Source organism: Camelus bactrianus, chromosome 3, assembly GCF_048773025.1.
Source record: "Camelus bactrianus isolate YW-2024 breed Bactrian camel chromosome 3, ASM4877302v1, whole genome shotgun sequence".
In the NCBI taxonomy this organism is placed as follows: domain Eukaryota; kingdom Metazoa; phylum Chordata; class Mammalia; order Artiodactyla; family Camelidae; genus Camelus; species Camelus bactrianus.
In genome coordinates, this window is record NC_133541.1 from 67407630 (window position 1) to 67423263 (window position 15634).

Here is a 15634-nt window from a genome sequence, read left to right on the forward strand (position 1 = left end):
AATTTCTCTAAGTACGTTTCTCTCAATCTAGATAAGAATATACATTTCTTACTAAACTGGTTTTATTATCCTGTCCATTTAAAACCAAATATAAGAATGAGGAAGGTTACAATAAATTAACATGGAAAGAAGTGACACAGATTCTGGTTATCTCAAATGCTTTCTGAAGTTTGTTTCTGAAATTTGAATCCTGTGGGGTACCATCTTGTTGATAAACCTTGTCGAGCTGTTGGGATTTATTTTGGCGATAATTTCTTGGAATTTCAGAAGAAGAAAAAAAAAAAAGTCCTCCAGTGGGATTGCCACATAGAGTAAGCCTAGTTCTGAAGAGTTAGCTGAGCTGCCTTAGACCCTCTCCCCTCGTTACCGGGTCTTAAGGTCTGTTTCTTGGGGATGTTCTGGGATGGAGGACTAAAGAAGGGGGCATTTTCAGAATGCTCTCAAGTAATTCTTATAAGCTAATATTGTTCAATGCCTTTAAGAACTATCCCAGCTCCATTATTATTAAATTGCTCTTGTTTAAAATCACCAGCATACCTCTGCTTTTTGTGTTCCTATTACTTTGCTATCCCAATAGAATCCTGTGCTGTAATTCAGTACTGGCACCATAATGGAGTACTCATAATGGAGTACTATTGAGGGATCCTACGACCTCATCTTGAACTCTTTTTAAAGGACATTGCAAATATCTTGAAGCACACTGTTCAAATCTAAGCTCTTAAAACATTTAGCACTCTTTTTAATTTTTAAATTTATTTTTAAAGTTATATTTTTGTTAATTTACATTTACATTAATTTAATGGTTTTCAAAATATACATTTTCTGATCCATAATTAATCTGTTAGCTGTCACTATTTATTTATACCAAGCTTAATCTTAAAAAATAAAAAAAAAATCCTGATCTTAATCTTAAAATAATCTGAAGACATTTACCAAAAAAAAATTGCCAATGAAAAAAAAAATTCTCTTAGAACTTAGAGTTCATGAAAATTAAAGAAAGGAATCGAAAGGAGAGCCAGAAATACACGATTTCCCTTTTATTATTTTGGTTCGCATTTGATCCAATGCCTGATTCTAATCCATCCCCACTGACTCTCAGCTCCAGGACCAATGTTTATTTCAAGTGTGCTCTGTTTTCCAGAGCAAGTGTCAGCAAACTCTTCAGTCATTGCTAAGCATGAATCATGAGAATTCCTGGCAGTCCTACGGAACTGGAGGAAAGGAGGAGAGAGAGAAAGTAGAAGGAGAGAGAAGAGAGGGAGAGACAGAAATAAGATGCACATGATGAGGTGTCATCGGTGGCTGACTCAGGATTCTCTTTCCTTGGTGGATTTCAATCACATTGTGCTCATTAATCATCTTACTTTCAGGTGCTCCTGATATTTAGCTCATAACATTTACATTAGCTTCCTCTTAGAGATTTTTGTGAACTTCATGAGCTTTTAGAGAAAAGATGTTAATTCAAGATGATTCCTGTATCACATCCTTCTCATGTTCTACACCTTTAAAATGAAAGTCAATGTAGCTCTGAAGGGAGGTGATAGGTCTAGATCTAAGTTCTCTTGCCCCTGTCACATTAGAATTGGTAGTCACACTGCTGTGTGTAAGACAGAAGTTCAGATCACTGCTAATCAGGATGAGATCCCAGAGAAGCTATGTAGTGTGGACACTAGAGCCAGACGGCTTGGCTTGGCTTGGTATCCTGGTTCACACCAGCTGTGATACTGGAAAACTCCTCTTTGCTTTCATTTCCTTATCTGTCCAGTTTGGAGGAGGAGGATAATAGTACCTTTCTCACAAGGCTGTGTAAGGAGACAAATGTAAGGATACTGAAGAGTGCCTGTCCACAGCAGGGCCCAGTGGGAGCTGGCTGGTACTGGAGAGACCATGCAATGCAGTGACTGAGAGCACACAGCCCCAGCTCCACTGTGGGTGTCCTTGGGAAGGTACTTAACTTCCATTTGTCTCAGTTTTTCATCCATGAAGTGGGAATGATGATGGTGGTGATAGTAATGATATTCATAATACCTGTCTCAGGATTATTATGAGGACTGAGAGAGTGGGACTAAGTTTAGAACAGACCCTGCTACTAAGAGGCTGTCGATAGGCTTAGTTATTACTGTCATTATTATTATGTTCAGCAGCAGCACCACCCCCAAAATAAATTTTGGAGATGTGTTAGCGATTACTGATTACAAAGTACATTTCATTAGAAGCTGCTTGTGTCCGTGAGTATACATTATTAATTGTATTGCAGAGTTCTTTTATGCAAAATATTGACTGCCAAATTACAATTAGAAGCTATTAATAGACTAAAACCATTGCAATACCAGCTGACTTATTTTCCTTGTTAGTCATTTAATAAACTGTATTTGCATAAACTCGAAAAAGCATATTAGCACGTATAGAAACTCCTTAAGGATCCAGTTTGAAAGGATCCAAAATTTCAAACTTTAAAAACATTTCTTTGATCATGAACTTTATTTCCTTCCCCAAACAGTAAGTGTGTTGGCATGACAAGGGGGTCCATTATGTGAGGAACACATGTACTTCCATCACTGAAGCACAAGACATGATAAATGAAGAGGATATTTGGCATTAGTCTCTTCAGAGAATAGAATGAAAAATAGGAGTCTCTGCTGAGATCACCAGGCAGATAAAAGGGAAACAAATGGCAGGAAGCATGAGGCCTAACTTTGAATCTCTTACTTTGGAAAGTTCACAAAATATTGAATCAAGGTTCGTTCTTGTTTTCATATCTTGCCTGTATGGAGGATGTATGTGTGTATTTAAGGAATTGCCTTTTTTGACACAGGTAACCTTTGGTTGGGTAAAACTGTGAAATATTCCACTGAAGATCCTAAATCACAACCAACTTTTCAGAAGCATTCCTAGAACTTTAGATTAGACCTCTACATTTTCATCGTACAATAAAAACCCATGCACTGTTACTAATTGTATGCTGACAGAATTTCAGAAAACTTTTGACGCCTGTGACTATTCATTTGATCATAATCAAACATTGGAAATACAGGTGGAAAAAATATGGCTCAAGCAGCCTTTGCACAGAGATGGAAAGGCAGGGAAAGGGATCAGATTTTTTTTTATCAGTGGGACTCTTACAGATTTCCCATCACCAGAAAAAGTAAATCCATATTGAAATCTTTGCTTGAGACCTTAGAATTGAAGTACCCACAACTCCTTGGAGATGTATGAATATATGATGCAATTGATGAGTAGAATGTGTCTTGGTATAAACATTTTAACCCTGTTCATACATGTTACTTATTTGACTGTCAGATAAAATAAAGTCACACTTGGGGCTGTGCTCTTGTATTAGGCCATGCCAGTCAGCAAACAACTGGAAGGACAGCAGTCTCCTAAAAAGAAAAGGCACAAAAAACAGGTGACGTGGTTCGTTGTACTAGGGGAACACTTCTATTTACTAATGGTCACTTCAGCTGCTCAGCACGAGCTAATGACTGCAGCTCACAATCTCTGCAATGCTCTGACCCATCACAGACTTTGGGGTAGCTTGGTTACCCATCGCTCACCGTCTAGCACTAAAAATAAACTTCACTGCCCTCTGTGCTCTCCATTCTGTCACCATCCCGCTGTTCACACCAACACCCGAAACATGTGGTGAGTATTTCATTCATAAAGAGATCAATCATGCTGGTGCTTTGAAGGGTGAGGGGTTTTATTTCCATTTGCTTATATATTAGCTACAATGTTCATAGTAATAAAGCTTTACACATCTTTAGTACACACAGAAGATGCAGGTTGCCATTTGAGGAGTAAGAAAAGGCTATTCATTAATGTGCTTGAGTGTTTAAAGAGTTACAGTTCCAATAAAAGTGTAATTATCTTAATTCATAAAGTTCATATTAACAAATCCATAGAAACCATCTTTTTAGCTTCCTTAGTTGAAGAAAATACATGCTAAACTTTGTAAACCATGTCCATTTTTCCTTTCCTTTTCTGAATTTAGGCTGTAAAAACAGAACTTGAGAAGAAGTCACAATCAGCTAAGGTAAGTGATTTAAAGTCAACTAGTGAGTTAGTTGGATTCTTTACAATAGTCGTGAATAGCCAGTTTTTTAAATTGTCAGCTAATTAATTTTGGATTATCCTTTGAACATGATTATATAGAGTGTATATAAAATAACATTAAATCCATATATGGTTAAAATGACTGTATATTTTATAAATGAAAGCAATATAATTCTGAAGGCATTTTGTTCAAATCTAGATTTCTGTTATAGATGAAGTAATTGGTTTTTTTTTAAATAAGCAACAAGAACAAAGGACAAGCAATAAAGGGTAATAAGTAGCCAGTTACCTTAATGATGAGACTTCAAGAATAGAGGTGTCTTCTGAACTCAACATCTACGTAATGTAAAGATGAGAATCTCTCCTAAGAGGCCCTGGCTTTATCCTGATGGTCTTATCTCTGTTGGTGGAACTAGTTGTCACTCAGGAGACAGCTCTGACTCTCCCTTGGGAGCGGCTCCTCTGGCTTTTCTGACTCATGGCTGTTTGGACTGAACCCCAGGGTGCAGGCAGGGCAAATGTTTCTCCTCAATAAGGTGTGTGCTGAATTTTTTTCAAGCACACTTGAGCAGATACTCGAATAAGACCACCAGGTTTCCTATAGGAAAGCACGAGATGATGTGGGCTGAAGTACTTTAAGTGCAGGCGAGACAGAGAGGTGCCATGTGAGTCGGATGAGGCTTATGTGATGATGTGCTAAGGCCTCCTGGCGGCCCGCTGTAGCGGGAGAGTGCAGCCAGGTGGGAGGTGTCTTCTATTCCATATTTAAACATTTTTTGGTTATCTATCCAATCTCAAAAGAGTTGGGTTTCTGGTGACACCTGTCTTCTCTACTTGTAACACAGAAAAGACTATATAAATCATTTAATTAAAAAATAGGTTCTTCATCTCCTATGAAAGGATATTTTTAAAAACTTAATTTTAATTTGTGGCATAGGATCCCCTATCAACAAACTCAGTGGTCAGTGATCATTTGACATCTCTGTGGATGGATCTGCAGTTACTAAATGATCTGCATGAATTGTGAGAAACAGCCAATAATTTAGAGATACATACCTGTTTGAAAAATCATTCCAGATGAAATACAGCTGTTTTCATTATTTTTCTGATAATTGTCATTATCAGACTGTTGGTAGGATTTCTGTTGACCAGACAGCAACATCTACTTCTCTAACTGGGCCTTTCCCAAGAGAGGCAGAATGGCTTAATTGGGATTTTTGTTTTTAAGCCTGTTTGGAAATATGCAAACAATGGACTTCAATGTAATTAAGATTTTATCTTTTGAAATTGACAGCCATCTGCGGTTCATGAGAAAAAAGCCGAAGAAGTAAAGCCAAAGGAACACACAGAGGTAAATGATCATCATTGGGACTTGATATCATAAGGTGAAGCCTTTTTTTTCTTCTTTTCTTTTTTTGTGAAGAATAAAATTCTGAGCTCTGAGCGTTCAGCTCTTAAGTCCTACCAAGGATGGCTGGTGTTTGTTTTTCCAGCTAAAAGGGCACCACCGTGTGGCACTGGCAGGATTTGCAACTTGCCCATGTGATTCTTGCTAAACTGGGGAGGAAGGACTTGCATTGTTTTCAATTTTGTACCCAAAGTGAAATTGTGTCACATGTATATCGTACTAATTTAAATAATTTTATAATTCAAAACTATGTAAAATGCAGCTGTTATGAATGCTTTCTACTCTTTAGAGAAAAGTAGCAGTATTTGCTATATTGTTAACAGTGTGGGGTGTGTGCCTGTGTGTGTTTTCAGCCAAAAAGCCTACCTAAGCACTCATCAGAGACAGGAAGCAAGAAGCACGCTCATAAGGAAAAAGCAGTTTCCAGATCAAGCGAGCAGCCCACATCAGAGAAATCAACAAAACCACAGGTAAGTGAAGCATATTGATTGGAAAACACTAATATCAACTCAGGAGTAAGATACAGATCCTCTGTCTACATTGATGTGTGTGGGTGAGCCTGCAGAGCTACGCCGAATATATCTCATATTGTAATGATTTGATGCTGTCATTTTGCTGGTGTTGTGAATAGCCTTGTGGAAACTTGGGACTGAGACAGGCCTGAGAAGGGCATCAGGTGGGTCTGGGGTGCCTCTCCACTGCCCAGTGGTGCCCAGTTGTGACTGTGAGGCAGCAGGCTCTGGTGTGTCACAGACAGGAAGCTTGGGATTGAGGCTGCCTCCTGGGCCCCTCTTACCCTGGGCTGTGGGAGCACAGCTGCTCTGCGTGATCTGCTCTTTCCCAGGGAGTCTTGCAGTTTTTAAGAGTCTTGTTGTAGGAGAGATCAACTTACAGAGCCAATAATCAGAAACACATTATATATTTCTAGAGCCAGTGCAGGTCACCTGTTAGAAGAATAAACGTCTAGGAAGATACTTTTTTCATTGTGCACTCTTAGAAAACAAGAACTAGGCCTGCTTAACCATATACCTGTGTCAGAGGTTGCAAATTTGTGACTCACCAAACACAACCACTTGTGCATTTTATTTGGCTTGCAGTATTATTAAAATGATCTTGACTTAACTGCCAAGAATTAAATTCAGAATGTTTCACATAAAATGCACATTTCTAGCTTCTCTTGAAAAATGGGAATATCTGGTAAGAGTGGGCTCACATGGCAACCATTGACTAGAGGCTTGACACCTGGTATGTGCCCATCTGGCCCTCTTCACCCTGTGTGGTACCTGCCTGGACTCCCCAAGTTCTTGAGTCCAGCTGTGCGCGCCCCGCGGTGCATCACGTGCAGTGGAAGCCAGTGACCCTTCCCTTACAAGATGTCCACTAGGGGGAGCCAGCTTGGTAGCGACATCTGAAACGTGTGATCTTGAAAATAGTCATTCGAAGATACTTAGTTCTGTCACTCTTATCCTTTAGACTAAATCACTGGACACAGTTTCCGATGGTGGAAAGAGTGCAGTTGCTGGTGTAGCTGCAGCATCTGGCAAACCAGCTGACAAGGTGAGCACACATCAAAGGTATAACGTGTGATGGGCCTCCTGAGCACCTGCCACGTGTAAGTCCTGGTATCAGTACCAAGGAGATTGAAATGTGAGTGGATTCAGATCCTGTCTTCAAGATTTATAGGTTTGAAATAAAGCAGATAAAATTGCCACGAGCATTTGAAAAAGTATTACACTCAACTTTCAATGGGGACACTTGCTATCTTGAAATTAGGAGATCATGTACAGTGCCACCTCCATGAACTGATACAGGAGGTTTCCCCAGGAGCATCACAAGCCCTCTCAGGACATGTGCCCTGCTGGCTACTTATGGGCAACCCCCATAGATCCTTTGAAGCGTCCTTCAGACTCCAGCCCAGGAGTGTGAGACAGGAAGTCTACTGTTTCTACCCAGAGCTACACAGAGTTAGCAGTCAGAGTTAGTGATCGGTTTGGAGGCCTGTCTGCTTGGAAACGCTAGAACTTACTTCTCTTGAAGGTACAAATAACTAATTGGACCATCAATCAGAAATGAAATGAAATGAAAATGAAAGCAGAAAAAAAAATAGGATGTGTTTATCCATTTTCCTGCTTTTCAAAATGGGAGCAGTTACCCCCGTCCACAGGCTAGATGGTAAGGAAAGTCATAGGATAAAAGTATGGAATATCTCCCTGAAACCAATTTTTCTCAGTTTGAAAAAGAAAACGCACGTATTTATTTTTCTCCAAACTAATGCAGTATCCCATAACATGATGGTAACATTTACATAAACTTTTAAATGAAAATACTCAAAAAAGAAAAATTTTTTTTCTGAGCAGACCTCTTGTACAGATCTTGAGATCCCCACCCCCACCCAGACATACACTACATGATGAGAGATACTTAGATGACATGGTTTAGAAAATGGATAGATTGAAGGCAGAGGACTAGCCCTGTAGATTTATACAGAATAGATTTAAGATTTAATCAAAATCTGAAACTTTATGGCAGGTATAAATTAGCCAGGATTATCAGTAAAGCTAAACAACATTAGGTGAGGTTTGTATGGAATTTGGCTGTGCATTGACTTGTGCTGGGACTTGCACAAATCATTTCACTTTTCTTTACCTCTGATTTATCTCCCATAAAATGGGATTGACCAGATCTGCTTTTTTTTTTTTTTTTTTTTTTTTAAGTCCATACCATGTGTAAAGCACTGTGGACTGTGGTCTGACTCTGCAGAGCACTGAGCTGCAGACTGGCTTTCTAGTGTTGGGAGAAGACAATGTACCTGGGACTGCATTCAAGGCAGATTGAAACAGGTCCCCACAAGGAGCTGTTGGAGGAACAGAGGGCTTCTGTTTGATTTGGGGGAACCCACGAGGACTCTGAGTAGATCCAGTTTGAGTTCAGCCTGGAAGGATAGCGGGCTTGCAGTGCAAACACATCAAGGTAGGAAAGCACATGATGTGATCTGGGCACGAAGTGCATTCCAGTGTGGGTGAAGCACAGAAGGGGTGAGTGGTGGGGCTGTAAGACAAGAAAGACAGGTTGAGGCACTGCTGTGGAGAATGCTAAGGGGCGTTCATCCACATGGTCATGATACAAGCCACAGCAGGTAAACATTGAAGATTAGTGAACAGATGGAGTGATGAGATGAAAACCAAGCTGCAGAAGGATTAAGTGACCACAGTGGCTGGGATGAAAGGGAATAGAGATAAGAAGGTGGGAGGCAGGTCAGGGGCCATTTCAGTCTGATGAGTCTGAATTGAGGCTCAGTTACAGCTGAGATAGAATAAGTGAGTGGGGTGCAATGCAGGAGGTGTTACACAGGTAACACCATCAGGTTTTAGGAAATGATTGGCTGCAGTGGGCAAAGGTGAAGTAAAATCTCACATAACCTGGGGCTTCGGAGTCTGAAAGAACTAGGTTGGTAACCCTGAGGGGAGGCAAGGGGGCAGGAACCTGGCAGTGCAGGGCCAGCACCCGTGAGAGTGAGTTCTTCCTTAGGCTGTGAGGCTGGCCCTGGTCACCGCTGACAGGTGCACGGACATCAGAAGGGGAACTGGCAGAGGAGGAAAAGTGATGCCCGATTTTGGACAGGCTGAATGGAAGTGAGATGTCCCAAGAGAGATTTATAGCGTGGCAATTAGAACATTGTTTTGGGGTGCAGAAAAATGGAGAGGGAGAAGCCGGGAGGGAGAGGAGAGAGTAACTGAGTGAATTTCTGCATGAGGTTGTGGTTGAATCAAGGATGTGGATTCGGTTGCCAGGGCTCAGGCGGGCCCTGCTGGTCCCCATGGTAGCTTTAATATAACAATTGCAGCAATCACTCTTTTAGCTCTTACTTATATATCAGGTACTCACGTTGGGCTTAGCATGTGCCAAACATTGGCTTTCACACTTTACCTAATCCTCACAACTCCCAGCAGTGGGTGCATTCACTGTTCTGGTCCCACACAAGCAGATACAGACTTTCAGAAGGAGATGTGGCCTGCCCGAGGTCTTGGGCAGCCAGTGCCTGTGGGCTGGGGTGCAAATCCGAGAGTCTGAGCCTGTGCTCTCCACTTCTAAGCTCTGCTGCCCAGGTTTCAGAGACCTTCGAACAAAACAGTTTCCTGTTGTCTAGAACCTGACAACTTCGCCCACTTCGTTGCTGCCTGGCCCTGAAAGCCCATGGAATGATGTGCCTAGGACCACCAGCACAGGCAGAAACATGCAGAATGTGTGTGTCAGGGGGCAGAGCAGAAAAGACATCATAGGTGACAGAGAACAGAAGGCACAGTTGCCAGCCTAGAACCAGGATGGTGCCTGGTCATGGCTGCTATGAGAGATGAGAGTTGGGGGGAGGGTAGAACTTCGGTGAAGATGATATCTTGGTAAAGGCATGGAAATCACAGATGGGAAAGTTATTGGCAATCATTGAAGCAGTGTTGGAAAGGTCATTTATTTTAGGGGAAACTAAGGAAGCAGTGGGTGATGAGATGCCAAAGCAAGACATGTGGAGGTCTTCATTTTGGGGCAAAGACTGAGAGAGCAACAGCTAGAAGTCGTGACTGCTTGTAAGAAGAAAGAATTTATGGGTGTTGCAAAGACTGGCTGTGGGCCCTGGGAGAGGCAACTGAGAGCAGTGAAGAAAGAGATGGGCAGTCCTGGATTCAAATCTTAGTGCTGTCCTTTACTGTGTGACCTGGGAAAAGTTACTCAACTTCTCTGAGCCTTGCTTGCCACATCACTACACAAGATTAATATTATTTATACTGTTCTGGAAAAGGATGTAACACATACAACATAGTGTCTGGCACAGAGTAGATGTTCGGCATAGGATCAATGTTATTAACATAATGAAATCATTTAAAAATAATATTGTTAAATTTTATACAGGTAATGTGAGAAGTTTTTGTTTCTTTTTGAACCCCTACTAGAGTAAAGAAAATAAATCATTAACGTCAGCTGTACCAGTTGAATCCAAACCAAGTAAACCACCTGGAAAGGTATGAAGATAGCAATGCATTTTTACATAGATATTTATTCATAGTTGCTGTGTTTATCATGATCTGATTTCTTGAGGGCAAACAGTATGAGGTATGGATAACTTAAAGGACCTTTTTAATGAATTATTTTTTCAAGTTAATGTGGGTCAAATGTGTGATTTTCTCATATATAGCTATATATAACATTTTGTATTACAACCCTCTGTTCTGGAAACTCCAGTTACATTGCATGGAGTTTACATTGCAGTTTCCCTCCTGTACATGTACCTTCTTTAACCAGAGGTATCACTAAAGAGAAGTTCCCAGTTGAATCAGTCTAAAGCTCACAGGCTTTACATTCTATAACATGATCAGATGAGTTCCTAAAATTGTAATTGCAAAAATAATGTAAATCCTTATTTTTAAGCTGACTTACATAGTAAAGGGTCTTTCCTCCAGTTGTTGTTTTCCCCTGTAAATGCAGCTTATCCTTCACAGTGAATCATTCTTAACCTCAAAAATAGGATGCAGGCACTCTTTCAGTCATTATACTGGTTTAAGCCCATTTTGACAGAGCAAACTGTCACTTGTAAATTTAACATCCATTTCAGGGAATTTCTGTTTGTAAACATCTTCAGGCAAGCAAGTGAACAAAAACCAGAAATGAATGAAAGAACACAGGGCAATCCGTTTCTGAAATAGATTTTGTTTGGAAGAATTGCCACACAGAGGTTTTGTTGGGACTCTGTATATGTAGCTCTGGGAAGCTGTTGATAAGCAACAAATGCCAAGCATTTCTCTTCTTGCACATGGCATTATGATCCTAATTCTTGGCATTCTTGGTGTTGGTATTTTTTTTTAAAACTGTCTGTACATTGGTCTGGCATCTGTAATGAACCACACACTTGTTTTTGTAGTTAATGACTTTAGACTTACTGAAATTGTGATTCTCATCTGAATATGGTTTTTTATCTTTCCAATCAAGAATCTGTACTCCGGGACTTTAAATAATACACTTATTAAAGGCTAGATTTTGACTATTTTGATATTTGAAAAAATGTTGGTGTTTAGTGTTTCTCTATGCGGATTTTTTTTTTTTTTTGGTAGTTAAAAAATCCAAAGTGAAATATATGTACAAATAACATTTAAGTATGTGGTGTCTTTCTTTTCCAGTCAGGCATGGATACTGCTTTGGATGACTTAATAGACACTTTAGGAGAACCTGAAAGAACTGAAGAAGATAATACAACGTATACTGGACCTGAAGTTTTGGTATGTGATCTGGATGTCTGTGAAGATTGGTGCTTACTGAGTAGGAGTGCTAATAGGTCATGGTCATGATGCACAAAAGAATACATAATGTCTGTCTCTTGGAGAGAAATAAGATGATGTTTGTATCAGTAGAAGCAACTGAAAATCAGTGTTGGGAGTGGAAGATTAATGTTGTCTTAGAGTAGCTGTGTGATTCCATTGATAAGCAAACAGTGATCGGTTGTCTCTGCTGAGACTGGAGCTGGGATACAGACTGTTGGGTCACAAAGACTTGTTTTCTGCCTCTGTTTACAGCACTCCCAACAGGAATCTGGGTTCATTGTGACGAGGAGCACAAAACTTGGGGCCTTCCTGTGAACACATACCCTACATGTGTCCCCCTGCACCTCCACATGGCTGCTGGGAGGACCAGAGGGACAGGCCTCAATACTGGAAGAAAAGTCACAGTTAAATACTAAATAAATAGTGGGGGAACTCTGCCATCTACAGCCTGTCTGGTCCACGTATGAGTGGGCTATGAGTGGTCTTATAGACATGAAGGCTTTGAACCTCTTTTCAAGGAGAGAGATTCCATGTGCCATTCTGGAGTACAGAAGTTTCTTAGAGCAGTGAAAATACATTGTGTGACATTATAACGATGGATGTCTGTGTCATTATACTTTTGTCCAGACTGAGGTGAACTGTGGACTTTGGTGATTATGATGTCAAAGTACATTCATCCGTAGTTTAAAAAAAAAGTACACTCTGGTAAATAAATAAATAATGACTGTGCATATGTGTGGAGAGGGAGTATATGGGAAATTTCTGTACCTTCCTGTTAATTTTGTTGTAAACCTAAAAGTGCTAAAAAAAAAAAAAGTCTTAAAAACAAGAAAACTCGGGGTAGACATTTTTAGCAAAGCTTTGGTTTCAGTTATATACATATATATGTGTGTGTTGGATTGTGATGTAAAACGTATTTTTTAGGTCAAAAAAGTTTGCAAGCCACCGTAGTAAGTTACACTGGCAAATAAAAGCAAAAATTAACCTAAAAAAAAAAAAGACTTGTTTTCTGTCTTCAAGTTTTAAGTGCAACGAACTTGAACTTATTTTGCTTTGCAGATATTTCCCATCCTATGAATTGAACTTATTTTGATTCCTAGATATTTACCACCCTGTTTATCCTTATTCCTAATTCCTAAAAAGCAAGAAAATTATTTGTTCCTCATATTTTAAAAAAAGATATCCCATAGACTGGAAGAAAATATTGCAGCAGACATAACAAAGGATTTGTTTCTAGGGTTTATGAAGAATTTTTAAAAGTGAGAGAATACTCAGTAGAAAATTGGAAGAAAGTTTGGCTAATGGCGCATGAAAGTCTCCCCAGTAATTAGGAAAATGATACTGAAATATGGAGAGATACCTTTTTACTCTTACCTGATGGGCAGAAGTGTAAAAGTCTGACACAACTGGCCTAGAGCCGGTGGATGTCACGTGAAGACGTGCACACCCTCCGACCAGCAAGTCACTGGAGGGAGCCTTGGCCGGGTGCATAAGGAATTCTAGGAACAGATGAAACCTTTGGAAATGATTTTATTCAACAGAAACAGTATAATACATGGAATACTTTTATATTATAGCAGTTAAAGTGTATAATTCATATATCAACATAGATACATTACAAATACATAATTTTTAGTAAAAATAATACAGAATTATATATAGAATTTGATACCATTTATATAACACTTGAAAATTGGCAAAATAGTGGTGTATGTTGTTTGTGGATACCTACATGTGTAATAATTTTTTTTTAAATATTTTGAACTTTACATGGATGAATATGATAAAGTTCAGGATGGTGGCTTTCTCTGGAAAATGGAAAAAGAAATGGATTGGAGAATGCTAAAGAGACATCACCCTATCTGATTTTTTTCATAGAATACGTAAATAACTAGATCTGTTGAGTTATGTAGAAATTCACTATTATTAGTTGCTCTTCTGTAGGTACAGAAATATTAGATAATAAAAATATTTAAAAATAAAACATTTTATATAGGAATCAAATTTAATATAATGGTTTGAATAATTTATAGCATTATTTGTAGGTTAAGCCAATTAAATGTGGGGAAGTATTTGTGGAAACAGAATTTCAGAGTTGAGTAAAATACTGGCTTCTTCATGATTTGTATTTCATCTTAGTAGTTCCAAAAATTAATAATGGGATAGAACTTTGGTTTCAGAATACGCATACAGCATTCTTGGCTAATAGCCCTGTGTGTATGATTGTCTTCTAGGATCCAATGAGTTCTACCTACATAGAGGAATTGGGTAAAAGAGAAGTCACACTTCCTCCAAAATATAGGGAACTTCTGAATGTAAGTTAAGTAATCTTTTACTTATACTTTACTGTTTCTTTTTGGAATTAAATTTTTTATCACAGCAGTATATTCAGTTTTTAAATTTAGAAACTGTAACAGGCATATGAAATGGTCATTACTCTGAAGCTCACTGTGAGTCTGCTAGGGTCGCCGTAACAAAGCACCAAGACTGGATGGCGTGAACTGGCTGTCGCTCAGCTCTGGGGCTTCAAGACGGGAGTTAAGATATGGGCAGGGTGCTTCCTTCTGAAGTGTGAGAGGAGATCCAGGCCTCTGTCCTTGGTCTGTAGACACCTACATGTGGAATAATTCCACGTCTCCTTTCTGCATGTACATAACCACATGCCGTCTTTTCTCGATGTGGATCTCTGAGTCGTCTCCCCCTTTTATAGGAAATGGGCCCATCCTAATGACCTCATTTAACTTTGATTACCTCCTTGAAAACCCTGTCTTTAAACAGATCTCATTCTGAGGTAGTAGGGGATAGGACTGTGAGGAGGTCACAGTTCAACCCATAGCGTTCACTGAGCTATACATTTTGCCACTTGTAAGGATTAATTTCACCTTCTCATCATCAAATTAATATTTGTTTCAGAAAAAAGGGATCACAGGGCCTCCTCCAGACTCTTCGGTGAGTTTACATAAATGTCTTCTAAGATTAGATTTAACATTTCTTCTGTCTTTGGTTGGGGGATGGGGTTACCGATTCTGTATTTTGGGATTATGACTGAATTAATCTCATACTCAGATGAAGTTTCTGTCTGTCTGGAGGAGGGGGGTAGGCATGGGGGTTGTTTCAGTGCTCAGTGCTTTCCTGTGTTGTTTTTTGAGGGGAAGAAGAATGGACCAAGTAAAGTTTCAGTATAAAATAAATGTTAATAAAAACAAAATGAGAATATCCTAACATGTAGTACATTTGGAAGAGACAATCAGGAAAACAATATGCACTGAGCACATAGTTCTCTCCCAAACGTAGGCTTTCGTCTGAGTTCATTAAACATCTCATTTGGTGGTGATGGAATGCAGAAGTACATTCCTGGTTTGCGGGATTTATAATCTGACCTTCACGTGAATGATCCCCACGTGTTACCTGTGCTGCTGCCTGTTTCTTTAGAAACCCCTGGGGCCTGATGATGCCATAGATGCCTTGTCATCTGACTTCACCTGCAGCTCTCCTGCCGAGGATGGAAAGAAAACTGAGAAGGAGGTATTGCCTTTAATGTGATTAGGGAACCTTGTGAGAAACCATCTCAAACTTTCTGACAACAACAGCTTTTTAGTTCTGGTTATTACAGTTTGGTTAATACGGCTCCTTCATGCATCAGTCTAACCTTTTGTATCTTGTTTTGCAGAAACCTACAGGAGAGGTTTTAAAAGCTCAGTCAGCGGGGATAATCCAAAGTGCTGCTCCACCCCACGAGAAAAAGAGAAAGGTGGAGGAGGTACAGATAATTGCATCTTGGCTCCCCCAGGCCGGTGTGGAGTGGTGAAGCCATCAGGGTTACAGTGGTCACCTCCAGGCAGGCCTTCTCTGTTTCTACAAATGCTTA

General features: G+C 39.7%; 1 protein-coding gene and 1 pseudogene across 12 annotated transcripts in view; both read left to right on the plus strand.

The window, feature by feature from the left end:
• Positions 1-15634, plus strand: part of CAST (calpastatin) — a 103014-nt gene that overhangs the window by 53527 nt on the left and 33853 nt on the right. For 7 of the 12 annotated variants that reach the window (XM_074360381.1, XM_074360383.1, XM_074360382.1 and 4 more), the window contains 11 exons: positions 3341-3406; positions 3992-4033; positions 5348-5404; positions 5815-5931; positions 6935-7018; positions 10405-10473; positions 11626-11724; positions 14001-14081; positions 14680-14715; positions 15199-15291; positions 15437-15526. In XM_074360381.1, the coding sequence (XP_074216482.1) occupies positions 3341-3406; positions 3992-4033; positions 5348-5404; positions 5815-5931; positions 6935-7018; positions 10405-10473; positions 11626-11724; positions 14001-14081; positions 14680-14715; positions 15199-15291; positions 15437-15526 (834 nt within the window). The remainder of the gene's footprint in view (positions 1-3340; positions 3407-3991; positions 4034-5347; positions 5405-5814; positions 5932-6934; positions 7019-10404; positions 10474-11625; positions 11725-14000; positions 14082-14679; positions 14716-15198; positions 15292-15436; positions 15527-15634) is intronic. The other 5 variants (XM_074360385.1, XM_074360386.1, XM_074360391.1 and 2 more) reach the window with 1 other exon arrangement.
• On the plus strand, positions 11955-12098 carry LOC123615204 (small nucleolar RNA SNORA11; annotated as a pseudogene).